The 27,957-nt window shown below is 40.9% G+C and overlaps 1 protein-coding gene across 3 annotated transcripts in view; it reads right to left on the bottom strand.

The window, feature by feature from the left end:
- Window positions 1-27,957, bottom strand: part of VMP1 (vacuole membrane protein 1) — a 136,794-nt gene that overhangs the window by 100,826 nt on the left and 8,011 nt on the right. For all 3 annotated transcript variants that reach the window (XM_002719255.6, XM_089317310.1, XM_089317309.1), the window contains exons 2-5: window positions 9,150-9,247; window positions 4,123-4,258; window positions 2,669-2,759; window positions 396-506 (exon numbers count right to left, since the gene is read on the bottom strand). In XM_002719255.6, the coding sequence (XP_002719301.1) occupies window positions 396-506; window positions 2,669-2,759; window positions 4,123-4,258; window positions 9,150-9,225 (414 nt within the window). In that variant the 5' untranslated portion in view covers window positions 9,226-9,247. The remainder of the gene's footprint in view (window positions 1-395; window positions 507-2,668; window positions 2,760-4,122; window positions 4,259-9,149; window positions 9,248-27,957) is intronic.

Below are 27,957 nucleotides of genomic sequence, written 5' to 3'. Positions count from 1 at the left end.
GCAGTGAACCAGCAGATGGGAGCTCTGTTCCCATCTTTCAAACAAATACATTTTTTAAAAATGTAAATTAAATGATTAAAATCAGAACTGCCTCAACAAGGGAATCAATATTCTAAAATCTAAGAGGAAAAACTTCCTGGCTGGATTAACATAAATAAATAACTTTACTTGCTGAACTATTTTTCCTCCCTCTTTTCTTAAATCCTCAATCCCAAAATGAAAAGCAAAACAAAATTCTGAGTGAAACTTACAGCTTCTATTAAAGATCAGTGTGCTTACAAAACAGAAATGTAATTAAATACAAATCTTCGAATTTTAACTTTTGATTTAAAAGCACCAATAAGGAAGCAGAAAATCTCTTTCATGTTTGCTTGTTATAAGAAAGTTATTCTTACCAGATAAAGCAGAAAGGTGTGCAGCCCTGTTCCAAGCCCAACAGAAGACAAAATCCCCAAGCCTATCCAGTAGGCATACAAGAGAAACTGTTTCTCTATACGTTGCACATACTGAAAGACAAAAGAGATGAGATAATACTTCTGAATTCTCATTACAGAAAGGAGGTATTTATAAACCACCAGCAAAATAAAACAAATCAACTAAAATAGCTCTTAATAAAAACAAAGTATTAAAAATAAATACTCGGGGGCTGGCACTGTGGCATAGCAGGTAAAGCCGCTGCTTGCAGTGCTGGCATCCCATATGGGCGCTGGTTCCAGTCCCGGCTGTTCCACTTCTGATCCATCTCTTTGCTATGGCCTGGGAAAGCAGTAGAAGATGGCCCAAGTGCTTGGGCCCCTGTGCCCACGTGGGAGACCCCAAGGAAGCTCCTAGCTCCTGGCTTCGGATCAGCATAGCTCCAGCCGTTGCAGCGAACTGGGGAGCGAATCAGCAGATGGAAGATCTCTTTCTCTCTCTGCCTCTCCTTCTCTCTCTCTGTGTAACTCTTTCAAATAAATAAATAAATCTTTTTTTTTTTTTTAAAGTAAATACTCCTTGAAGAGGTCTAATATCTTCAAGTGATAGTAGAAGTGGGAACAACTTTATCTAACTGGAAAAAACTTCTTGTTCCTAAACCTTTGAAGTCTTTTCTATTTAGAAGACATAGGAAGATGGGAACGGCATTGTGGGGTAGTGGGTAAAGCTGCTGCCACATGCAATGCTGGCATCTCACAGAAGCACCAGTTCATGTCATGGCCATTCCACTTCCAAACCTGCTCCTCGCTAACAGTCTGGGAAAAGCAGAGGAAGATGGCCCAAGTGGTTGGGCCCCAGCCACCCAAGCGGGAGACCTGGATGAAACTCATGGCTTCTGGATTCGGCCTGGCCCAGCCCTGGCCATTGTGGCCATCTGGGGAGTGAACAGCAGATGGAATGTCCCTCTCTCTCTCACTTATCCCTCTCTCCCTATTTCTCCCCAACCCTCTCTTTGTAACTCTGACTTTCAAATAAATAATAAATAAATCTTTAAAAAAAAGGAGACATAGGAAAAAAGCAAATTTTAAGACAGGATAATGCAGACCAATTAAAAGGGGGCAGTTTATATGTAACATTTGTGAACAGAGTAAAATATTGATTATCCAAGAAAAAATGGGAATAAAATAATGTCTGTATATTTTAGACCATGATGCTTTTCACTTAATTCTACTGGAAGACAGACTTGTTAGAATTCTAGACTTATTTCTAGAGAAATTCCTCAAATGTTTGCAAGTAAAACCAGCATGCTAGTTCACTGCAAACTCTTAGAATACATAGATCATTTTTTTAAAAAAGATTTATTTATTTACTTGAAAGTCAGAGTTACACAGAGAGAGAAGGAGAGGCAGAGAGAGAGGTCTTCCATCTGCTGGTTCATTCCCCAGATGGCCGCAACGGACAGAGCTGCACCGATCTGAAGCCAGGAGCTAGGAGTTTCTTATGGGTCTCTCACGCGGGTACAGGGGTCCAAAGACTTGGGCCATCTTCTACTGCTTTCCCAGGCCATAGCAGAGAGCCAGATCAGAAGTAGAGCAGCTGGGACTTGAACTGGCGCTCATACAGGATGCTGGCACTGCACGCGGTGGCTTTACCCGCTACACCACAGCACCAGCCCCAGTATACATAGATTATTTAAAAGGAATGCATTTAACTATAAAAACTTCTCTGATTAGAGGTAAACTGCTTTACAATATGAGATGACAGTTTTAGAACCATTACCTCTTAGAATACACGAAGGTTTTGCTATTTTGACAAAAGTTGTTAAACAAGTATCTTGTATTCCTATCAGTAATGTTGTACTTGTGGACTATAGGCAAATAACCTTTTTATATAAATAAAACCTAATCCTTAACTTTGGACGAAGCCTGTTTAGATGATCACAAAAATATGTTACAGAAAATATGAAAACTTTGGCATAAAGGACTCATGTTGTTGGATGGATGGAACATGGTTAGGAAATGTACATTTAAATCTTCAAGGGCAAAAAGAATCATATATAACAACATTTTGCTGACTGGCCATGAGGAGACACATGAATTGTTTTAGCGTATGGCCTTACATAAAGGTACCAGCTATGAGATAAAAGAAAGACAAACCTAAAAATGTTGAGGGTAGAAATTCTATGAAACTTTCATGGTCCCATTTTGAAATTGTTTGGGATTAGAGAGTGTGCAAGAACTGCTGAACCTCTTACCTGTTGATGTGCTCCTTCAACATAATACGTAGCTATAAGTACAGCAAGCAGCAGTAAAAAAGACACCACAATGCTTTGACGATGCCATAATCTTAAAAACAAATTAAAAAAATTAAAAATACATCTCACAGTCTCACTTTGAAGATTTATCATCCTTAGAACAATTTCTTATAGAAGCAGTCAGGTTATCTGGCTAGCTCAGGACAGAATCAGTCTTTCTGAGTTGAGTTCTTTTGTTCTTAAAACACCACTGCCTCTATTGAATGCAGGAGGGGGTCACAGACACATGGGCATAGAACCCAATTTTTTACCATAAACTCCATCATAGTCTTTCCCTTATCTAAAGCCCGATTTTGTTTATATCTCAGCTTCTAATTAGGAGAAGTATTAAAGTTTAATAGAAGGCTGGCGCCGCGGCTCAATAGGCTAATCCTCCGCCTAGCGGCGACGGCACACCGGGTTCTAGTCCCAGTCGGGGCGCCAGATTCTGTCCCGGTTGCCCCTCTTCCAGGCCAGCTCTCTGCAGTGGCCAGGGAGTGCAGTGGAGGATGGCCCAAGTGCTTGGGCCCTGCACCCCATGGGAGACCAGGAGAAGTACCTGGCTCCTGCCATCAGATCAGCGCAGTGCGCCGGCCGCAGCGTGCCAGCCACAGCGGCCATTGGAGGGTGAACCAACGGCAAAAGGAAGACCTTTCTCTCTGTCTCTCTCTCTCACTGTCCACTCTGCCTGTCCAAAAAAAAAAAAAAAAAAAAAAGTTTAATAGAAAGAGCCCTGGTCTTTAAGTCAGAAACCCTGGGTGCTGTACTTTGAGCAAGACACTTAACCAATATGACTGTTCCTTGTTTTTAAAATCATAGTAATTTTATCTTTGTTTTACTTTCTTTATGGAGATGTTATAAGGAGTAAATGAGCTGGGAAATACTATAAAACGCTTTATGAACTCCATGTGCAATAAAAATGTAACATATATAAAATAACTTGGAGGGGCAAGTAAGAAGACTGATAAGACGTGTAAAGGTTAGGCTTGTTCTTTATGATCTTTGAAACGGATGTATAAATAGTAATTTAAAGATAGAACACATTTCTAAGGCAGAACCGTTCACATTCGTTCAAACAACTGGTAAGAGTGCCACGTATCCTGAACCTTGTCCTGTTAAGGAATCAAAGTATTTAATACAGATAAGGCCGGATTTTTCCTGAGGGAAAAACCAGGAGAAAAACAAAAACAAAATTCAATATGTGAACAACTCTAATAATCAAGTAAGCAAACAGCCATGTTTCCCTAATCTATGATTTTCAACTATACAAAGGAGAATGAATATGCTCTTATGACAATATTCTAAATTTAATGACTCCATTTTGAATGCAGCAGATGGCAAGGAGTAGGAGACTGCTGAGGATTTCTAAAATTAGAAAATAAGGTTTATATAAAAGGTAATGGAAGGTTTTTTACTTTGAGGTCCACTCCTTCAAGATTACAAGGATTTCCAGAGAAAAATACTGCAAGGTAATAAGTGGCTGTCTCCAAAGGACAATATTTTGCCTTTCTTCCCGATCCCTCCTCTTCTTTTCATTCACTGAAGAGGGGTCTGAAAAACAATAATGCAGGAATTAAAACAGAATTCCTAGTACTTATACTCACTCTTTCCAATCACTTTAAAAATTCACCTACCTTCCCATTCTACATCTGAAAGACTGCATATAAACCTCAAAAGTACCAACAATGTGATTCATTCCTGGGTTACACGGGTTTATACACAAGCTGTTCAAGTACTAACCCATGACTACACCTTCTCTGGAGAAGGCAATCACTGGAACAAAACACTAATTAACATAGGTGGCCTATTACAAACGTGTTTGCAACCTGTAACACTAAGTCAAGGATTGTGGTAGGTCCTCACAACTTAAGCCTCAACCTCACTTCATTTATCTGTATATTTGACTATCTCTTCCCTTCACATCAGTAGCAGTCTTGCACAGTATTCTTTTAAACAGTATGGAGAGAGATGAGACAAAATCTGAGTCCTTAAACAGAATTTTACCATTGTTCCTCTTAAGCATTAACAGAATCCTAAAGTCTTAAAAAATGATCACTAGTCCAGACTCTGCTACATCCAGCACATCTAGTGATTTAGAAAAGAGATCATTTTATAACGGTGTTACCTAGAGAACTGAGGCAAAAGAGGAAAAAAAAAAAAAAGCCTACCCTTTGCCACTCACTGAGCTAAAACACATTGAGGCATCTTAAAGAAATGGTACTGGCCAGCGCCGCGGCTCAATAGGCTAAACCTCCACCTAGCGGTGACGGCACACCAGGCTCTAGTCCCGGTCGGGGCGCCAGATTCTGTCCCGGTTGCCCCTCTTCCAGGCCAGCTCTCTGCTGTGGCCCGGGAGTGCAGTGGAGGATGGCCCAAGTACTTGGGCCCTGCACCCCATGGGAGACCAGGAGAAGCACCTGGCTCCTGCCTTTGGATCAGCGCGGTGTGCTGGCTGCAGCGCGCCAGCCGTGGCAGCCATTGGAGGGTGAACCAACGGCAAGGAAGACCTTTCTCTCTGTCTCTTTCTCACTATCCACTCTGCCTGTCAAAAAAAAAAAAAAAAAAAAAAAAAAAGAAATGGTACTAAAAATTTCAGTGGTTGAATTTAACAGAAACATAGATTAGGGAAAAATGACAAATCTGGTCTAGGTGCTCCTGCCCTAATTTTAACATTCTTTTGCAGTCAGAACACAAGCTTCTATCCTTGTATATTACCGGAGAAAGGCTAAATCATTCTACCTTTTATGAAGGGTAATGTGTCAATCAAGCATCACATCACAGAGCAAAGTGGTTTAGATGTCAAAGTGTGGAGAGTAGGGGCTGGTGTTGTGGTGTGGTGGGTAAAGTCCCTGCTATAATGCTGGCAACCCCTGGGTACCAGTTCATGTCCTGGCTGCTCTACTTCCAATCCAGCTCCCTGTGGTGTGCTTGGGAAGGCATCGAGGATGGCACAGGTGCTTGGGCCCCTGCCACCCATGTGGGAGACCCGGACGACGCTCCTGGCTCCTGGCTTTGACCTGTCTTAGCTCTGGCTGCTGCGGTCATCTGGGGAGTGAACCAGCGGATGGAAGATTTCTCTTTTTCTTTCCTCTTTCTCTCCCCCTCTGTCTCTGTAATTCTGACTTTCAAATCAATCAATCAATCTTTGGGAAAAAAAATATGAAGTGCAAGCCACTTTGTTTCAAATTCTGGCTCAGCTATCTACCAGTCACATGACCTCCGGCAAATTGGCTAATATTTTTGTATCTTAGTTTACTCTTCTGTAAAATGTAGATAATAATAGTACTTATTTGTCAAAATCATTGTAAGGATTAGATGAGCTGATGCACATAAAGTTATCAGAGTGTGACACTTAGTAACTGCCCAATCAAAGTTAGTTATTATTGTCTTCAATCTAAAAATTACAGATCCATGTACACTGTAACCCAACAATTCCTTTTCTGGGAGTAATTAGGTACAAGATGAAATGATTTTTAAAAATTTACTGTAACAACATTTACAGTAGCCAAAGATTATCAACAACTTAAATATTACTACTAATAGACAGAAAAGGAACACAAGCATATAGTATACTCACACAATGGAATGGAATACTAAACCACAACAAATAAGATTCCTTGTATATAGTTGTAGCACAATATCTAACAAATATTAAGTAAAAAAAATACATGGTCCAAAAGACTATGACACATCAACATTAATTTTAAATTCCAATGGTATTCAGAAATATAGTAAAATATATATAAATTTATTTGCTTGTTGAAAAAACAGCACATAAGCTTTAATTTTTTTTAAAGATTTATTTATTTGAAAGTCAGAGTTACACAAAAAGAGGGAGAAACAGAGAGAGAGAGAGAGAGAGAGAGAGAGAGATCTTCCATCTACCGCTTCACACCCCACATGGCCACAAGAGCCAGGGCTAGACCAGGCAGAAGCCAGGAGCCAGGAACTTCTGGGTCTCCCACCTGGGTAGAAGGGGCCCAAGCACTTGGGTCTTCTGCTGCTGCTTTTTCCAGGCCATTAGCAGGGAGCTGAATCAGAAGTGGAGCAGCCAGGACATGAACCTGTGCCCATTAACATATGGGATGTTGGCATCACAGGCTGCAGTTTAACCTGCTATGCCACAACACCAGCCCCAGCACATAAGCTCTTAATGGAAAGAGACTATAAAGCATACAATATCAATATCTGAATTTGGAAACTTTTGATGGAATGATGCAAAATTTACTGAAATCAAAGTAATCCAACAGATCAGTGCTGCAAAATGTGTTTTCAAAACAAACGGGAGCCAATATCAGAACTCCTGGGTTTGATTCCCAGTTTTGCACTCCATTCCAGCACCCCAGATGCAACAGGTGATGGTACAGATACTTCAGTCCCTGCCACCCACGTGGACAAGACAGACTGAGTTCTGAGCTCCTGGCTTCGGCCTGGTCCAACCCCGGCTATAGAAGACATCTGAGGAATGCACCAGCATGTAGGAAATCAATTATTGTCTCTGATTCTCTGCCTTTCAAATACATAAATAAAAATGAAAGAGAAAAAAAATAAGTAGAAAGTATTGTTTTAGACAGCCTGCATTTATTCCAATAAAAGAAGTTCTGTAATATATTACCATGTGATGAAGAGATGAACTTCAGAAGGTGAAGTTCTCAAATCCCCATGTCTTTTGCCCTTGCCCCCTTATCTCTGTGCTCTCCCACACCTCTCTCCACAGTAATCAGCGTCACAGGAACCGAAGGTCCGCCTGCACAGCTAGCTGCTCAAAGCCCTGGCATGCAATGGTTTTGCTCTGGCCACTACTGTCTGTAATTTTGCTAGATTGTGGCTTTAGGTGGATGCAGTTGTATGTGGACGTGTGGTTGTATGTGCCTATGTGCAGATATATGTAGACACCCCTGTGTATGTGTCCGACTGCCACTACAGACACATGAGTGGGTATCTCCAGCAACCTCAACACCTTCGGGGACAAGTGGCTGTTTCTTGTGCATTTCTGTCACTGTGAGTAAAGGAGATATAAATCCACAAAACTCACTGTGAGTAAAGGAGATATAAATCCACAGAGAAGAGCTGTTCTCTCATCGGCTGGAATCTGGATCTGCTTGTCCTGGGCCCTAAGAATGGGCATACACCATGCGACAGTATTCTTTGCAATGTGTTTGAGATGTCAAAGAATTGCGAAGTCAAAAAGAAAAATGGGCTAGTGCCGTGGTATAGGGAGTAAAGCCATCGCCTACAGTGCTGTCATCCTATATGGGCACCAGTTCAAGTCCTAGCCATTCCATTTCTGATTCGGCTCCCTGCTAATGCGCCTGGGAAAGCAGTGGAAGATGGTCCAAGTACTTGGGCCCCTGTACACACATGATACCTGAAAGAAACTTCTGGCTCCTGGCTTTGGATTGGCCCAGCTTTATCCATTGCAGCCATTTGGGGAGTGAACCAGGGATGGAAGATCTCTCTTCCTTTGTCTCCTCTTTCTCTAACTCTGCCTTTCAAATAAATAAATCTTTAAAAAAAATAGTACAAAAACCAGAAAAGAAAAACCTTTCATTTTCCTTTAAAATCAAGAAGGAAAGTCCTTACTTAATTCACCCATATCAACAAAAGTCATGATTTTCAGGACAAATGTACGGCTATGAGTCATATATACTGAAATTTAAGCACAATGTCCAATTTGTTTAAAATGTTAAACTAAAAATTTTAAAAAAATCTAAATTTATTCTCATTTTTTAAAGACTTATTTATCTGAAAGGATAAACAGAATTTTATTTATAAACAGGATATTATTTATAAATAAAAGGGAACTCTGAAAGAGTTAGAGAGAGAGGGAGAACAGAGAAAGAAAGATCTTCTATCCACTGGTTCACTCCCCAAAGCCAGGAGCCAGGAGTCAAGAGCTACTTCTGGGACTCTCACGTGGGTCTAAGGGCCCAGGGACTTAGGCCACCCTCTGCTGCTTTCCCAGGCGCATTAGCAGGGAGCTAGATATAAAGTGGAGCAGCCAGGACTTGAACCGGTGCCCTTTTGGGAGCACTGCAGTTGGTAGCTTTACCTGTTGTACCACAGCATCAGCCCCTATTCTAATTTTTTGATAATTATATATTTAAGAATAGCTAACAAGGAAACTGATAATCTACTTGTAAAGTTACTAAACAGCAAGATCAGATTAAGCACTGCACAAAATCAAGTAAATATTTAACCATACCATATAATTACCAAGAAACAATCTTGTGCCTAGAGAATTGCTATTTGACTACGTTCAGGCTGCTTCTGTAGTCACTGTGAAAAATAATCTTATAAGTCATGACTCATAATTCAATTTACTATGAAGATATTAATAAAATATTTAAAATATTAGAAGTAATATATTCCTATTTTATTCCAACAAAAAGTGTAATATTTAAACTTGCACATCTCCTTCCTCCAAACCACTACACTTTACCTGTGAAATTTCCATTATGTTGTTCTTTGTTCATTGCTACACGTCTCTGGTCACAATTTTTTCCATTCTCTGCCATTTCATAGATCAGTCTTGAGGAGCTAATAGAAGAAAAATAAAATCCAGCAATATATTATATATTTGTTTTGCAGTTATGACTGAATAAAACCAAATAAAGGAATAAAGGCAGTAATGACACCCCACATTGTATCTGTATAATTTGTTTATGCATTTTTTCTTTTAATTCAAAATCTGAATAATTTACATAGAAATCATAAAACAAAAAGTCAAAATTTACTTATTTATTTTTAAAAATATTTATTTTATTTATTTGAAGGGCAGAGTTAAAGAGAGAGAGAAAGGGAGGGAGAGAGAGAGAGAAATATCTTCCATCTGCTGGTTCACTCCCCAAATGGCTGCAATGGTCAAGGCTGAACCAGGCCGAAGCCAGGAGCCAGGAGCTTCATTCAGATTTCCCACATGGGTGGCAGGAGCCCAAGAACTTGCAACATCTCCCGCTGCTATCGTAGGCACATTACCAGGAAGCTGGATTAGAACACGAACAGCCCATATGGGATGCCAGTATTGCAGGCAGCGGCTTAGCCTGTTGTGCCACAATGCCAATCACAAGGTAAAAAATTTAAAGCCAGATAGTTGTAAGCCTTTTCCAAATGGTTAGTCTAGTGACTTTCCAAACTCAAATTTTGTATTAACTTGTCCACACAATAAGAATATCAAGTACAAGTAACTTCAAATACTGATAGGCTATAATGTTTAATACCATTCCAATTCATAAATTAATATCGTATATACTATCTACTCAAAATTTATCTTTTTTTCTTTCATAGTTCTTTTAACATTATTAGGAAAAAGCTGATTATATGATCAAAGATGGCACAAACATTGACACACAGATTTAAGACCACAGATCAGTTTCATTAAGGAAATAGTTCTACTGAATCAAAAAATATAGGCAGGGCCGATGCCATGGCATAGTAGGCTAAGCCTCCACCTACAGCGCCAGGATCCCATGTAGGTGCCCGTTCATGTCCCAGCTATTCCTCTTCCAATCCAGCTCTCTGCTAAGGCCTGGAAAGGCAGAGGAAGATGGTCAAGTTTTTGGGCCCCTGCATCAACGTGAGAGATCTAGAGGAAGCTCCGGGATCCTGGTTTCAGATAAGCTCAGCTCCAGCCACTGTGGCCATTTGGGGAATGAACCAGAGGTTGAAAGGCCTCTCTTTCTGTCTTTCTCTGTCTGAAACTCTACCTCTCAAATAAATAAAATCTTAAAAATATATATGGCATAGACGATCACAAAGTTAAATGTTTAAGATATGCTAAATGCATTTTATATTTTATATGATGCTTTATATTATAAGTGTTTTTTTTTTTTACTTTAAATCACTACAATAAAACCTAAATATCAACTGATAAATGAATACAGAAAATGTTGGTATATTCAAACAAAATATATCCAAACAATAAAAAGAAATGAAGTACTAATAAAGTTCATTGAAAATAGAATTAAAAGATGTTTAACTTTTGGGGCTGGTGCCGTGGCTCACTTGGTTAATTCTCTGCCTACGGCACCGGCATCCCATATGGGCACGGGGTTCTGGTCCCGGTTGCTCCTCTTCCAGTCCAGCTCTCTGCTGTGGCCCGGGAGTGCAGTGGAGGATGGCCCAAGTGCTTGGGCCCTGCACCCGCATGGAAGACCAGGAGGAAGCACCTGGCTCCTGCCTTCGGATCGGCACAGCGCCAGCCGTAGTGGCCATTTGGGGAGTGAACCAGAGGAGGGAACACTTTTCTCTCTGTCTCTCTCTCACTGTCTATATCTCTATCTGTCAAAAATAAAAATAAAGATGTTTAACTGCAAAAAATTTTTGAAAGTCATGCAGTTTTTTCATAATACATATTTCATTTTTAAAAAAAGATTTATTTATTTGAAAGGCAGGATTACAAAGAGGGAGAGACAGAGATCTTCCACCCGCTGGTTCACTCCCCAAATGGCAACAATGGCTGGAGCCAGGCCAGACAGAAGCCCGCAGTCAGGGATTTCTTCCATGTCTCCTACATTCGTGCAGGGACCCAAACACTTGGGTCATTCTCCACTGCTTTTCCCAGGCACATTAGCAGGAAGCTGGTAGAAGTAGAGCAGCCGGGACTTGAACCTGCTATTTCACAATGCTGGCCCCCGAATGGCATACTTTTATATAAGATCTGTTTATTATATTTATAGTAGCCCAAGCTTAAGAGCATTCAGTGACAGTTCAGAATTCAGTCAGATTTTTGAGTAGAGGGTTATTTAATTAAGAAAAAAAAGCTCAAGAAATGACTCTCTAAGATGCTTGTGTAATGTAAGTTTGCTCAGCTACATATCTACCAAAATCATGTTAGATTTATAGTTAGCTGATCAGACTATGATATGATAATGGCTTCAATCTTCCTTAATTTGTTATTTAGTGCTAATTTATTTATTGAATAAACTATAATAACTATTTACAAAATTTATGCCTAATAAAGGAAAACAAGTGAAACACTCATTATAAAATAACTGAACAAAGAATATATGAAGGTTCTTCAAAGAATCTCATGGAAATTGTATATTATGAAAAAACTATGCTGGCTAACAAATATAAGAAAAAAATGCTCAATATCACTAACCATCAGGAAAATACAATACAAAACCACCTCTGTTGGAATGATAATTATCCAAAAAACAGACAGCAACAAATGCTGGGGAGGATGTGGAAAAAGCGGAACTTTTATACACTGTTGGTGGGGAATGTAAATTAGTGCAGCCACTGGGATAACAGTATGGATATTTCTTTAAAAATTAGAAATAGACTTGCCATATGATGCAGCAATCCCACTACCAGGAATATATCCAAAGACATGAACACATTGTATAAAATACCTGCACCACCATGTTTTTAGCAGACAACTGCCAAAACATGAATCAGTAAAGGTGTCCACCATCAGATGCATAAAGAAAACATGGTGTGTATACAATGGAAGATTATTCAGCTATTAAAAAGAACAAAATTCCATTATTTGCAGCAAAATGGTTGGAACTAGAAGATATCATGTTGAATGAAATAAGCAGGATACAGATACTACATATTCTCTTATATGTGGAAGCCAAAATTAAAATAAGTAAATAAATAAATAAATAAAAGAAATGCTTATATGTATCAATTTGGTTGAAAATATAATGTTTTGTCAAACTTTGATTTAAATATTTTTTAAACAAATTGATGGGAATTATACACTACTATAGTTTTTTTTTTTTTAACATGTGTTTATTAATTTGAAAGGCAGAGTTACTGACACAGGGAGAGACAAAGAGAGAGAGAACTTAAATCTATTGGTTCATTCCACAGATGGTCACAACAGCCAAAGTTGGGCCAAGCCTAAATCAGGAGCCAGGAGCTTCTTCTGGGTCTCTCATGTGGATGGCAGGGGCCTAACCACTTGGGACGTCTTTTACTGCTTTCCCAGGCCATTAGCAAGGAGCTGGATCAGAAGTGGAACAGCAGGGTCGGCGCTGTGGCACAGCAAGTAAAGCCGCTGCCTGCAGTGCTGGCATCCCATATGGCCACCTATTTGAGTCCCGCCTGTTCCACTTCCAATCCAGCTCTCTGCCATAGCCTGGGAAAGCAGTAGAAGATGGCCCAAGTCCTTGGGCCCCTGTACCCGTGGGAGAGACCCAGAAGCAGCTCCTGGATCCTGGCTTCGGATCAGTTCAGCTCCAGTCATTGAAGCCATCTGGGTAGTAAACTAATGGAAGGAAGACCTCTCTCTTTCTCTCTCTCTCTCAGCCATCTGGGTAGTAAGCTAATGGAAGGAAGACCCCCCCCCCCTCTCTCTCTGACTCTGCCTTTCAAATAAATAAATAAATCTTAAAAAAAAAGGCCGGCGCCGCGGCTCACTAGGCTAATCCTCCGCCTAGCGGTGCCGGCACACGGGGTTCTAGTCCCGGTCGGGGCGCCGGATTCTGTCCCGGTTGCCCCTCTTCCAGGCCAGCCCTCTGCTGTGGCCAGGGAGTGCAGTGGAGGATGGCCCAGGTGCTTGGGCCCTGCACCCCATGGGAGACCAGGAAAAGCACCTGGCTCCTGGCTCCTGCCATCGGATCAGCGTGGTGCGCCGGCCGCAGCGCGCCGGCCGCGGCGGCCATTGGAGGGTGAACCAACGGCAAAGGAAGACCTTTCTCTCTGTCTCTCTCTCTCACTGTCCACTCTGCCTGTCAAAAAAAAAAAAAAGTGGAACAGCTGGAACACGAACAGGTACCCATATGGGATGCCAGCATCACAGGTGCCAGTTTAACCTGCCACACCACAATGCCAGTCCCTGTACTATTATCATTTTAATGATTTTGTGACTATTTTATATGAGTGAAGCTGAACATCTTTTAATCTGATTACTGTTTACAGCCCTTGCCTATTTTCTTGCTGAACTGTGGTCTTTTTAATTCTTATTTGTCGAACACTTTGTTGACTAGGGCATTAAGCCATTGACAGTAGTATAAATTAAAAATAAGTTATCAAAAAAATTAAGTTAAAAAAACCACACAGATTTCAACATTTTTTATGCCAAATTTTCCCATGAACTTTTTGAAGTACCCTTATACAGTCATCACTGCAACAGAGGGTCTTCTCTTTTAGTACAATCCATTTGTGGACACCTTTGTTCTGTGGCCTTCACTTCTCAGTGAATAAATACACATATCAAGAAATAAAGTACAGGTTTCCATAAGCACGGGTAGCCTGGAATATATGATTATTGGTAATTAAGATTTTAAGTCTAAAAATCTGGACTTCAACCCCAGATTTACTACTGAAAACTTGTGATCTTGAGCAAGTTTTTTTCTCTGTGCCTTGGTTTTCCGGATCCACAAAATGAGAACAGTAATCACCTCTTTCATGGGACTGATATTTGGATGAAACAGTGTGCATGTGCATGTTTATGTATATGCATGCATGTATGTAACTTTAAAGGCAATACATCAAAAGGGAAGGGGTACTATATGAGGCAGTAAACCTAGAAACTGCCTGACTGAACCAGACAAACAACTTCACATCATTTGCTTCACTGCTGCTATACCAGTGATGCCAATGTTGTTCATTCAATACCCATTCAAATAGTACTGCGATCCCCCATGGATACTGAGGACATAAATAGGAACAAGGTAAGGTCCTTGTCCCCAAAAGGACCATAGGAAAGCCAGATAAGCACAAGAGACCAGCTGGAATAGAATGAAACAGGTACTATCATCAAATTAGATGGAAATATAATGTTTAATTTAATGGCAAGAAAACACAGATTTTACAGTCTAAAAGAACGAGGTTAAAATCAAGCTTCTATGCTCTTGGACAGATTTGTAGAGCTCTCTAAATATCAGTTTCTTTTCTTTTTTTTTTTTTTTAAAGATTTATTTATTTATTTGAAGGCAGAGTTACAGGGAAAGGAGAGAGAGGCAGAGATAGAGACAAAGAGATCTTTAATCTGCTGGTTCACTCCCGAAATGGCTGACTCAGCTGGGACTTGGCCAGGTTGAAGCCAGGAACCAGGAGCTTTTTTGGGCTCTCATGTCGGTGCAGGGGCCCAAGCAACTGGTCCATCCTCCCCTACTTTTCCAGGCATATTACAGAGCTGGAGTGGAAGTTGAGTAGCCAGGACTCAAACTGGGGCCCATGGGATGCTGTCTGCTGGCACCACAGGCAGACTTAACCCACTGTGCCACAGCACCAGCCCTTAAACATCAGTTTCTTTAATTTATAAAATAGGAATGACATGACATACCTGGTAAAGTTACACTGAGGATTAAACATTACCTTATTTGTAGTGTATGTAACATTCTAATATATTGCCTCACATTTCATATGAACTCAATATAAAGATCAGGAAGAGGAATAAAGTACTAGGGAGCTGACAGGGGAAGACATTCAAAAGATTTCATTGCAGCTTCAAGTTTGATTCTGCAAACTTAAGTTATACTTCTGTGAAGATGTTATCCTAAAACAATGCAGCTCAAGCAATTACAAAAAAAGGAAGATGAAGTTATTTTGCGAAAATATGTAAGACTAGAGCAAGATAATGTTTACAAAATGTCAATCTATTCCACAAATCTGGATTTTACTAATAAAACAACTGAAGCTGTTTGAACTGGAATTATATAAAGGAATTAAAGATTTTCCATCTTCCAGTCACTTAACTTGAAGCTCTACTTAGTTGGGTAAATAATTAAAACTGAGTGGGTTCATACTCAGCCAAATCTTACAGGCAATTTCGTTTAGAGATAAACAGCCAGTCATTCACCTAGAGCACAATAAGTAAAATTAAATTAATTTGTGGTAAAAGATGAAAATTCCAGAATGTTTCCCTTTGAAAAACACTGATAATTGAACTCATTTCCCTCTATTTATTTTTTTCCATAATGTCATCTTCAAGATATAAAAATTTTATCCAAAACAACTCTGGTCCTCTTGAGGCCATACTTATGAGATTGCACAATTATTTGGAAATTTTGTTTTTAAGATATTGCAACTGCAATTTTTCTTTGGGCAAATAACATGTTCTTACACAACGTGTTATAAAACAAAACCTTACTGACATTTCCTTCTCAAAAATTCTTTCTAGAAAACATAAAATAATTGTCTGGAATTTTTTGTTTTTTTTTTTTAAAAGATAATTTGATTTGAAAGGCAGAGTGACAGAAAGAGGGAGAGACAGAGAGGGATCTTCCATCTACTGCTCTGCTCCCCAAAAGCCAGCAACAGTCAGGGAAGGGCCATGCTGAAGCTAGGAGCCAGGAACCCCATCCTGGTCTCCCAGATGGGTGGCTGGGGCCCAGACCCGTGGGCCATTTTCTGCTGCTTTTCCAGGTACAATAGCAGGGAGCTGAAAAGCAGCTGTGGAGCAGCGACACGAGTATGTGATGTCAGTGTCACAAGCAGAGGCTCAACTTGCTGTACCATGCTAACCCCTAACCATTAGTATTATCATCAGCCTAAGCAGGTGAATATTGCTGGAGATATATCATACAACTGCACAGCCACTTTAAATTCACTTATTCACTCAACAAATACTTATCAGATGCCCATTATATGCCCAATATTATTTGAAATACCAAATTTCAAACCTCAAACTGTTGCTACTTTCTATTAATCAACTTTTCTCTCACACAACTATTTTATTTCTGTTCTCTCTTCAAACTTCCTATCTTACATTTTCCATTCTTAATCTCAGAGATTGACATTCCTTTACCTTTTTAAATTTTTTTTAAAGATTTATTTTAGGTCGGCACTGTGGCTCAATAGGCTAATCCTCCCCCTGCGGCGCTGGCACACCAGATTCTGCCCCGGTTGCTCCTCTTTCAGTCCAGCTCTCTGCTGTGGCCCGGGAAGGCAGTGGAGGATGGCCCAAGTCCTTGGGCCCTGCATCCACATGGGAGACCAGGAGAAGCACCTGGCTCCTGGCTCCGGATCAGCGTCGTGCGTCAGCCGCAACGGCCACTGGGGGGTGAACCAACGGAAAAGGAAGACCTTTCTCTCTGTCTGTCTACTCTGCCTGTCAAAAATAAAAAATAAAAAGATTTATTTTATTTATTTGAAATGCAGAGTTACAGAGAGGCAGAGGCAGAGAGAGAAAGAGAGGTCTTCCATCTACTGGTTCACTCCCCAGATGGCCACAATGGCCGGAGCTGCGCTAATCCAAAGGCAGGAGCCAGGAGCTTCTTCCTGTTCTCCCACGCAAATGCAGGCGCCCAAGGACTTGTGCCATCTTTCACTGCTTTCCCAGGCCATAGCAGAGAGCTAGATAGGAGTGGAGCATCTGGGACTCAAACCAGTGCCCATAGGGGATGCTGGCACTGCAAGCGGCGGCTTTACCTGCTATACCACATCGCCGGCCCCTCCTTTACCTTTTAATCACAAATGTAGAGGAAGTATTCTCCAATCTTTTGACTATTACATCTACTAAAATATTTACACCTTCATCCATGTTAGCATTCTTCCTTTACAACCAGGGCCGGCCGTGTCCTCTACCTACCAAGGGCAAATCTGTCAAAATACATTCTATCATCCTCTCTTACCTTCTCAGGGACTTCACTCCTTTCATTCTCTCTCTGTGTGACATCAATCTTTTCTCCTTTATCCTCACAGCAAATAAGCACTACCCAGTAATTCCCATTTCTCAGTCTTTCTCACTGACATAATTCTCAAGAAGAGTTGCCTATTTACAGTCCCTACTCCTCATCACCAAACTCTGCTCAATCTACTGCAACGTGATTTCTGTCTCGACAAATCAAAAGAAATTGCTTATATTAAGATCACCAATGATCTAGATGTTGCCAAATCATCTTACTGAATCTTACCTTCGGTAGAATGCAAGTATTCACTTCCTTTCTTGAAATACTCTATCCTGGTTTTTTTTTTCGTTTGTTTTTGTTTTTGTTTTTGTTTTTTGACAGGCAGAGTGGACAGTGAGAGAGACAGAGAGAAAGGTCTTCCTTTGCCGTTCGTTCACCCTCCAATGGCCGCTGCGGCCGGCACACCTCGCTGATCCGATGGCAGGAGCCAGGTACTTATCCTGGTCTCCCATGGGATGCAGGGCCCAAGCACTTGGGCCATCCTCCACTGCACTCCCTGGCCACAGCAGAGAGCTGGCCTGGAAGAGGGGCAACCGGGACAGAGTCTGGCGCCCCGACTGGTACTAGAACCCGGTGTGCCGGTGCCGCAAGGCAGAGGATTAGCCTAGTGAGCAGCGGCGCCAGCCCTCTATCCTGTTTTTCTTCCTATTTCTTGGGCTCCTCCTCTGCTTCCTGGAGTTCTTCAAATCCGGGTCCTAGATTCCTTTTTGTATTCTCTTTACACTCTCCCCTTAACAACATCATCTAATCACTCAGCCTTAAATTTAAAAGCCCTCTACACACTGACAATTCTGTCTTTCAAAAACAGAATGATGTTCTATGTGACAATGGCTTATAAATATTCTGTAAAAATTAGAATTATAGAAGGGAACTTCTGGAATATGCAAGCCTACCTTTACCCCTATAATTTACAGATAAAGAAATGTGACAGAGGTAAAGTGATTGCGTAATGTCACAAAATAAGTGACAAACCTAGAGGCAGGACCCAAATGGATATAAGGTAGACTTATTAAGAGTAGAAAGCACTTGAGCTGTTGACAGGATACCTTCACCCTCAAACATGAATTTAAGGTTGTTTTTCTGAGAATTTTGAAAGAAACAACCTCAATCTACAGAAGTAAGGTAATCTAAAAGCTGGATCATAAATGCGACTTAAGAGCTGAAGGCTCAACTCAAATCTCATCAAGATGGGAATATGGGTTGATTTAAGTTTTCTGTGTTGAAGTGGGGAGCACTATCAGATTGAGCTCATAACCATAAACTTACTAACTATAGTGCCTGAATAAAAGGCAAAATTATGTAAGAAGACTGGTCTTATGATAAAAGAGGTATGACAAGACAAAAGTGATATTTCCAGCACAGTGTTGCAGAAGTTACCTGACCTATACATCTCGTGTCCAGTGAAGCACACAGCATGGTGATTATCAAAGCCATTGATCGTCTTGTCATTCCTTGCTCCCAACTAAAATATTGACTTAATTTGGTTTCTCACAAACATTAGTTTATAAGGAGAAAATATACTTGTAATGAACTGAAATGTGTCTTCCTAAAATTCCTATGGTGAAGCCCTAACTTTTAACATGATTGTATTTGGAGATAATGAATTTAAAAAGGTAATAAAGGTTAAATCAGGTCATCAGGGAGGTACCCTATAAGGACTTATCCTTAAAAGAACTGGTATGAGTGACCTTCTTCTCTACCTGTATGAAGAGGAAAGGTCTTGTAAGGACTACAAGAAAGTGGCTGCCTCCAAGACAGGAAGAGAGGTATCTCCAGAAACCATCCTCCTGGCACCTCGATCTTTAGATTTCTAACTGCTTAAACTACAAGAGAATACATTTCTGTTTTCTAAGCTATGTGGTATACTATTATGTCTGCCCTAACAGACTAACACAATAATGACTAATATAAATAAATAAGAGTATCCAGGTTACAGGACAGTAATATTTTCTTATGCAACACAGGTTGAGTAAAGCTTATCTCAAATGCTTATTTTAAATAAGGGATATTTAGAAATGCTTTGAATTCCAATTTCTCCTGATTTTGGAATATTTACATATACATAATGAGAACTCTTGGAGATGGGACTCAATTTTAAACACTAAATTCGTTTATCATTTATATTTCATGTATACCTTATACATGTAGGCTTAAGGTAACCTTACACAATAATTTTAGTGTGCCTATATTTTCACTGTGACTCATGACAAGGTCAGGTGTAGAATTTTCTATCATGCTATCATGTCATCACTCAAGAAGTTTTGGATTTTGGAACATGTTCAGTCTATATTAGCAAACTACTATTGTGGTTTCTGAATTTGGTTAAAGTAATTCCATCTCCTAGAGTCCATATATTCAGTTGCATGTTCATTCAAATTTCTAAACTACAAAGTGGAGGACCATATCTTGAAATGTGACATCTCTATTAAGTTCCAGGTACCCTGACAATACTTATTCACAGAGCCAGCCTATATTTACTCAGGAAATACCGATGTACATTACTATGTGTCTTCAAACAGCAACAGTGACTATTTAGGCTAGCAGCAACCTACTCTGTTAATATTACTCATTATCTTCATAATCTTTAAAATGAGCCATTTCATAGTGAAACAGAAAAATGTGGTGCCTGCAAGCTGCCAACACATTGTGATTGATACCAGGTTAGGTCAACTGATATTTGGACTATGTATGCCACCTCTACTCCACATCCTAGGACTGAACCCACATATTCTTTTCTAATTCTGTTCTCTTTCCTAGCTCAAAGTAGTTCGATTTTTTGGTAGTTAAAACAAAACAAAAACAGTAACAACAAATATTAACCATACTACTTACTAGTTATGCAGGGGAGAGGAAATATTTTCTGCGAAGGGTCATTGGATATTTATATTATTTGCAGGCTATACAAAACTATCAACTTAAAAATTAGCCTGCTATAGATTTATTTCAAGTCCCACCTGTGGTTGTGTTGGTAGAGTCAGACCAAATGGTTTTGCTGGCCTTACATGGGCTGTGGGATGGACGTCCTCAACACTGCTTTACAGTGTATTTGTAGAGTATTTTGGCAAATATTCCCATCCCTATTTCCATGTCATTTTTTAAAAAAAGATTTATTCATTTACTTGAAAGTCAGAGTTACACAGAGAGAGAAGGAGAGGCAGAGAAAGAGAGCGGTCTTCAATCCGTTGGTTCACTCCCGATTTGGCCGCAATGGGCAGAGCTGTGCAGATCCAAAGCCAGGAGCCAGGAGCTTGTTCCGGTCTCCCACACAGGTGCAGGACCCCAAGGACTTGGGCCATCTTCTACTGCTTTCCCAGGCCACAGCAGAGAGCTGCATCGGAAGTGGAGCAGCCCGGTCTCGAACTAGCGCCCATATGGGATGCCGGCACTGCAGATGGCAGCTTTACCTGCTATGCCACAGTGCCTGCCCCCCTATTTCCATATCATTCTTTTTTTTTTTTTTTTTTTTTTTTTTTTGACAGGCAGAGTGGACAGTGAGAGAGAGAGACAGAGAGAAAGGTCTTCCTCTGCCGTTGGTTCACCCTCCAATGGCCGCCGCTGCAGCCGGCGCACCGCGCTGATCCGATGGCAGGAGCCAGGATCCAGGTGCTTTTCCTGGTCTCCCATGGGGTGCAGGGCCCAAGCACCTGGGCCATCCTCCACTGCACTCCCTGGCCATAGCAGAGAGCTGGCCTGGAAGAGGGGCAACCGGGACAGAATCCGGCGCCCCGACCGGGACTAGAACCCAGTGTGCCGGCGCCGCAAGGTGGAGGATTAGCCTATTGAGCCACGGCGCCGGCTTCCATATCATTCTTATATGTTTTTGTTTTCTTCTGGGGGAGCATCAGTAATCCAGCTTCTCTGCTTCAGGAGAAATTACACGTAAGCCACCTGTACAATGACTGGCACATAGCATACACTTAGTTTCTCCAAGCCCTGTTCATGCATGTCATTTTCTAAAATAATCAAAGGGGTAGGCATTGTGCAGCAGCATTATGTCACTGCTTGAGATGTCTCATAATGGAATGCCTTGTTTGATATTTCTGTCTCTCCCATTCTCTCTGTTACTCTTTCAAATAAAGACTTTTTTTTTTAATTTAAATCAGATTCGGGGTTGGCGCTGTGGCGCAGTGGGTAAAGTTGCCGTCTGCAGTGCCGGGATTCCATATGGGCGCCGGTTCGAGATCGGGCTGCTCCACTTCTGATCCAGCTCTCTGTTGTGGCCTGGGAAAGCAGTAGAAGATGGCCCAAGTCCTTGGGGTCCTGCACCTGCGTGGGAGACCCAAAAGAAGCTCCTGGCTCCTGGCTTCGGAATGGCCCAATTCTGGCCATTTCGGCCTTCTGGGGAGTGAACCAGTGGATGGAAGATCTCTCTGCCTCTGCCTCTCTCTAACTCAGCCTTTCAAATATACAAATAAATCCATTTAAAAAAAAAAATCAGATTTAGTAATATTCTTGAGTGCTAAGAGTCTACACAACTGGTTTCCTCAACCTACGTAATACAAGCATTCACATAATCAAAGCAATCTTAGCTTGTTATATTAGGTAAGAAAGATGGATTATTTTTCATCAACCTAAACATTTTGAAATATAACAAAAGGGCCGGCGCTGCGGCTCAATAGGCTAATCCTCCACCTAGTGGTGCCGGCACACCAGGTTCTAGTCCCGGTCGGGGAGCCGGATTCTTTCCCCATTGCCCCTCTTCCTGGCCAGCTCTCTGCTGTGGCCCGGGAAGGCAGTGGAGGATGGCCCAAGTGCTTGGGCCCTGCACCCCATGGGAGACCAGAAGCACCTGGCTCCTGCCTTCGGATCAGCACCGGCCGCTGGAGGGTGAACCAATGGCAAAAGGAAGACCTTTCTCTCTGTCTCTCTTATTATCCACTCTGCCTGTCAAAAAAAAAAAAAAAAAAAAAAAGAAGAAGAAGAAGAAAGAAATATAACAAAAGGACAATATGTTAGAAATTACTGTGGGGTAAAAGGGCTCTTACATATAGCTAGGGTAAGATGAAACAGTAACTTCTTAAAATTTTTATTTAATTATTTTCATTTTATTTAAAAGACAGAGAGAGAGAGAGAGTGAGAGAGAGATCTTTCATGTGCTGTTCCCAAATGTTTGCAACTGCCAGGGCTGAACCATGCCAAAGTCAGAAGGCGGGAACTCAATCAAGTCTCCTACATGAGTAGCAGAAACCCAAGGACTTGAGTCATCATCTGCTGCTTCCCCGGATGTACACTAGTAGGAAGCTAGAACTGAAAGTGGACCCAGGACTGAAACACTGATGCATTCTGATATGGGAAGCGGGTGTCGTGGGCAGCATATTAACTGCTGCACCAAATGCCTATCTCATGAAAGAAACATTTCTAAGAAGAGCCACTTTTCACAATTCAATTGAGTATCCCTAATTTTAGAAATATGTGGTAAACTATGTAAATCAGATTCCTGGATGTAGGATTAAATCAAAAGTATTCCTTACCCTGTTTAAAAGACTGGACTATAGTGGCAGGTATTTGGCCTGTCAGTTAAGATGCTAGCTGGAAATTTACATCCTATATCAGAGTCTCTAACTTCCTGCTAACATAGATTCCAGTTTCCAGCTAATGTGCACCCAAAGAGGCAGCAGGTTATGATTCAGTAGCTAGGTCCCTTTTATCCAAATGGGAGAGCTGGATTGAATTCCTTGCTACTAGCTCTGGCCTGGATCACCCCACAGAATTGTGAGGAGTGAACCAGGAAATAGGCACTCTCTGCCTGTGACTCTCAAATAAATAAATTAAAAACAAAAGGTTGAAATGTCTTCCAATAGGAATCTAATATTCTTGACACTGAATGGAGCCTACTCTGAGAATGTATGTGGTTAGTTTTGCTTGCAAGAATGAGACTGTTAAATAAACATTACAGGTCTGTGGATGACACAAGATGGAAACAGGATGGAAGCAGAACTCAAACATCAAATAGTTAATTTTTGTTGTGAACACATATCTAGGTACAAGAATTATTTTAAAAAGCTATAACTATCAGATTTTAAATGCAGCTGAAGTGTACAAAATAAAATCTTGACATTAAACTATGCACAGCTTTTGTTTTGGTTTGGTTTTTTTGGTCTCTGGTAAAATAGCTTAGAAAACACTGCTAAAATCAGCTGACAAAGGTCCTTTGTGGGCTGTACATGCAATGCTAAGCCAATAATACTCCATTCATTTTAAACATTACCCACACTTGTAATGCAAAAACAATGTGAAACTAAATTACTGAGAGTATTCCACAGAGAAACAAAAAAACATTTAAGGATGACATGATAAAGTAATTCCCTGAATAATAATATGAGTTATTGGAAAAGTTCACCAAATGAAAGAGTAAAGAAGTAGCAATAAAACCACTGATTCTCATTTGGGGGCAACATTATTTCAAAATAAATGTATTTTCTTTTAAGAAAATCATCTATTCAAATAAATACTACTTTTTCATAAAAATATTAAGTCAAATTCTCAATATGCATTTTTCATACAGGGCTTTCAAAGACAGCCAAGTTTGATTATTATACTTTCCAGTAAGTTTCCTTGCTTTCAGAAGTGTCCACCCTTAATTTATTTAGTTGTATTCAGTTAGATAACTCTAAAACACTTGTAGATCTCTCTTAAACTATTAAAATTTGGGAACTACAATTTACTTTTGGAAATTGGATAAATAATTGAAGTAACTTAAACATCTTGGCCAATGAAGCTTTGGTATAGTTTTCCACTTGTGCAGAGGTATAAAGTCAAAGGTAATTCAAATACAATGCAATGTACAAAAACAGACTGATTATCAGATCATCTGATTCTACAACCAGATAATATCTATCAAGTGGTTGTGGCAGTTAAAAAATTGTGTTCTCTGAAGATTCATGATGATTTGACTCTTTTTAAACTTTCTAAAGTATTAGGAATTAGACTAAACTAAAACCTCAAATTAGGATACAATATAAAAATATTCAAAAATCTCCATAAATCTCCCAATAATGGGTTAGCAGGCTATGAGGGCATGTATTTCTTACCTGAAATGCTCCTTACCCTAATTTATTGAAGCATAAAATACATTCAACTCAACACAGGATTCTAATAACTGAAAAAGGCAGCTACTCCAGACCTAATTTTAATTAGATAAAATTTTAAATTAAAAATTCCAATTAAAAAAGGAATTGCTAGATTTCCTCTTGGAGAGACTGAGGTTTTAGAGGTTTTTTCCACTTCTCACTTTTTTTTTTTTTTTTTAAAGATTTATTTATTTGAAAGGCAGAGTTACAGAGAGGCAAAGGCAGAGAGAGAGGTCTTTCATTCACTAGTCACTCCCCAAATGCCCCCAGCAGCCGGAGCCGGGCCAATCTGAAGCCAACAGCCAGGGGCTTCTTCCAGGTCTCCCACGTGGGTGCAGGGTGGGCCATCTTCCACTGGTTTCCTGGCGCCATAGCAGAGAGCTGGATCGGGAGTGGGGCAGTCGGTACTCAAACTGGCACCCATATGGGATGCTGGCGCTGCAGATGGTGGCTTTACCCACTACGACACAGCACTGGCCCTACTGCAGAACTTTTTACACTGTTGAACTGTCATTCACAGCCCTTTTTAAAGAATACTTTGAGCTTCATTTGTCCCTAACATTCCCAGTAATATTCACTCGTGACTTTCATTCCCACTTAAGAAAATTAGAACTTACTAAACGTTACAGTGTAATTATTTTTACCAAAGAACTCTTAGTGCCCAAATGGCTTCATGACAGAGTTTTATAAGATAATAAACAGTGTACTTGAAAAGTGAATTATATTTTTCAGTAACATTTATTGTACCAAGGGAGGTACATGCACTAGAAAGTCTGAGAAGGGGCCAGTGTTGTGGCTCAGCAGGTTAAGCTGTGGCCTACTACTACCCTACTACTACTACTACACCCCATGAGTGCTGGTTTGAGTCCCAAAGCTCCACTTCTGATCCAGTTCCTTGCTAATGTGCCTGGGAAAACAGCAGAATATGGCCCAAGTGCTTGGGTTCCTGCAATCCACATGGGAAACTCAGCTGGAGTTCCAGGCCCCTAGCTTTGGCCTGGCCCAGCCCTGATTATTGTGGTCATTTGGGGAGTGAACTAGCGAATGTAAGATCTCTACCTCTATTTTTTCCTTCTTTCTCTGTAACTCTGCCTTTCAAATAAATAAATAAATCTGAAAAAAAAAAAAAGTGGGAGAAATCCTTCCTCTCCATAAAAACTAGACTTGGATTGGTTATTTTAAGACATCACTGGTCTGACAAAGGAAAGTCTACCTAAGGTCTCCTTCTATCTTTCCAAAAGACAAAGAAGCTATATAACAGACACAGAGACTACATGGCTAAAGTCCTAGGGTGGTTGTGAGGCAAGGTGGGAACAGAAGGGAATGTAAGCAACAAGAAACTAACAGGAGCAATAGATACTTGGAAGGGCCAGGCTACTGTGACAAGCGTCTATATCACCAACACTGTAGGGATACTGAACACAGGAGGTGGGCAGCTAAATTTGTGATTTTCTTTCTAGGCTAAAATCCACAATGTCTACTGAAGTAGTCCCAAGTCAGAGGTACCCCTTTAATCCTAAGCAGAAGTACCATTTTTAAACCATTAACATAAGATTCTAGGGATCAACCTTAAACTGTTATTCAAATCATTACAGACATATATCCAAGAAGCTCAGTATGTCTCAAGTAGGGCGCATAAAAAGAAATCCTATCCAGAAACACTGCAACCAAACTACAGAACACTAAAGCAAAAAGATCTTGATCTTCAAAGAAGCCAAAAAGGACACACTGCTGACAACAGAGGACAGTAGTACAGCAGACTTCTCAATGCAACAATGAAAGTCAAAAAATAATAGAATAATATTATTAGAGTGTCGCTCCCCCTCTTCGTGGAGGAACGACACAGGACCCTGCGCTGTTCTTTTGTCTGCTCGGCCCTTCCCGGGTTTGCTGCTGGTTCTTCCCGGGTTGGCTACCAACCCTTCCACCTCCGTGGAAGGGCGGTTCCCCCTGCCACTTTCCCCACTTCCGCGGGGGAGCGGCACACCGCCGGCCAGCTCTCTCGGGGGCTGCACAGGTGTTCCCTCAGATGTTCCTGGTGCATGTTGTCTCTCTCCTCCTTTATAGTCCTCTTCCACCAATCCCAACTCAGCTACCCACACGCCGAGTATGCTGCTCTCCTCCAATCAGGAGCAGGATCAGCTCCTGCAGCTCAGTCAATCAAATTGGCGAGAGGCAGCTGTGTAGAAGCTGTTTACTCCCTTCTCAGCGCCATATTGTGGGAGAGCAGATGCATAGAGTATGTCTTAATTCCAGTAACTTAGTCTAGTCTGAGTTGCTCCCCACATTAGAGTGTTGAGATAAAATAGCTATCACTTTAGAAATGTGTGCTCCCTAAAACAGATGTTAGGGTAAGTAATAAATCAGGAAGTTTACCACCAGATTTGCTCAAATACAAACTTCCAAGGCATATACTGTAACAAGAAACCAATAATGATTTCAAAGTAGCTCAACTATGACAGATGTAGAAAAATAAAACAGTAAGTATGCAGATAAACATAAACAAGCATTGTATAAAACAGTAAAAGTACCTAATTTGTGAAAAAAATTTTGAAATTTTGATAATGATAAATGAATGAAGAAGAAAAATACAGGATCTTAAGTGTACTGAAACTAGAATATCAAAACAGTACTTGACAGAAAGAAATTCAAATAGTCCAAAAATGTCAACAATCAAAATACACCGATTAGACTCCGCACTTTAAAGGCATTCTGAATATTATAGTTTTCAAAATTCCATGCTATTTGTTAGGACATAGAAAAGTCGAAAAACAAGAAAAGAAGCCCATGAAGATAAAAGGCACTGGGATAGGCACTGTGGTACAGTGGGTTATGCCGTTGCTTGGGACACCAGCATCCCACATCAGGATGTTGGTCTGAGTACTAGGTGCTCCATACTTCTTCTTCCTCTCTTTTTTTTTTTTTTTTTTTTTTTACAGGTAGAGTTATAGACAGTGAGAGAGAGAGACAGAGAGAAAGGTTCACTCTCCAAATGGCTGCTACGGCCGGCACACTACGTGGTTCTGAAGCCAGGAGCCAGGTGCTTCCTCCTGGTCTCCCATGCACCTTGGCCATCCTCCACTGCTCTCCCCGGGCCACAGCAGAGAGCTGGACTGGAAGAGGAGCAACCAGGACTAGAACCCGCTGCCCATATGGGATGCCGGCGCCGCAGGCGGAGGATTAACCAAGTGAGCCATGGTGCTGGCCCCCACTCCACACTTCTGATCCAGCTTCCTTTTAGCGTGCCTGTGAGGCAGTAAATTTGGGTTCCTGCCATCCATGTGGGAGACCCAGAAGGAGTTCCTGGCTCCTGGCTTCATCTTGCCTGGCCATTTGGGGAGTGAACCAGCAGGTGGAACCTCTCTCTCTCTCTCTCTCTTTTTTAAAGATTTATTTATTTTATTTATTTGTAAGTCAGAGTTACACAGAGAGAGGAGAGGCAGAGAGAGAGAGGTCTTCCATCCGATGGTTCACTCCCCAGTGGGCCACAACGGCCGGAGCTGCACGGATCTGAAGCCAGGAGACAGGAGCTTCTTCCAGGTCTCCCACGAGGGTGCAGCCATCTTGTACTGCTTTCCCAGGCCATAGCAGA

This window comes from Oryctolagus cuniculus, chromosome 17 (assembly GCF_051225735.1).
Source record: "Oryctolagus cuniculus isolate XC-2025 breed Fujian yellow rabbit chromosome 17, ASM5122573v1, whole genome shotgun sequence".
Classification (NCBI taxonomy): Eukaryota; Metazoa; Chordata; class Mammalia; order Lagomorpha; family Leporidae; genus Oryctolagus; species Oryctolagus cuniculus.
Note: the sequence above shows the minus strand (reverse complement) of the source record. Positions and strands in the feature narration are given on the sequence as shown.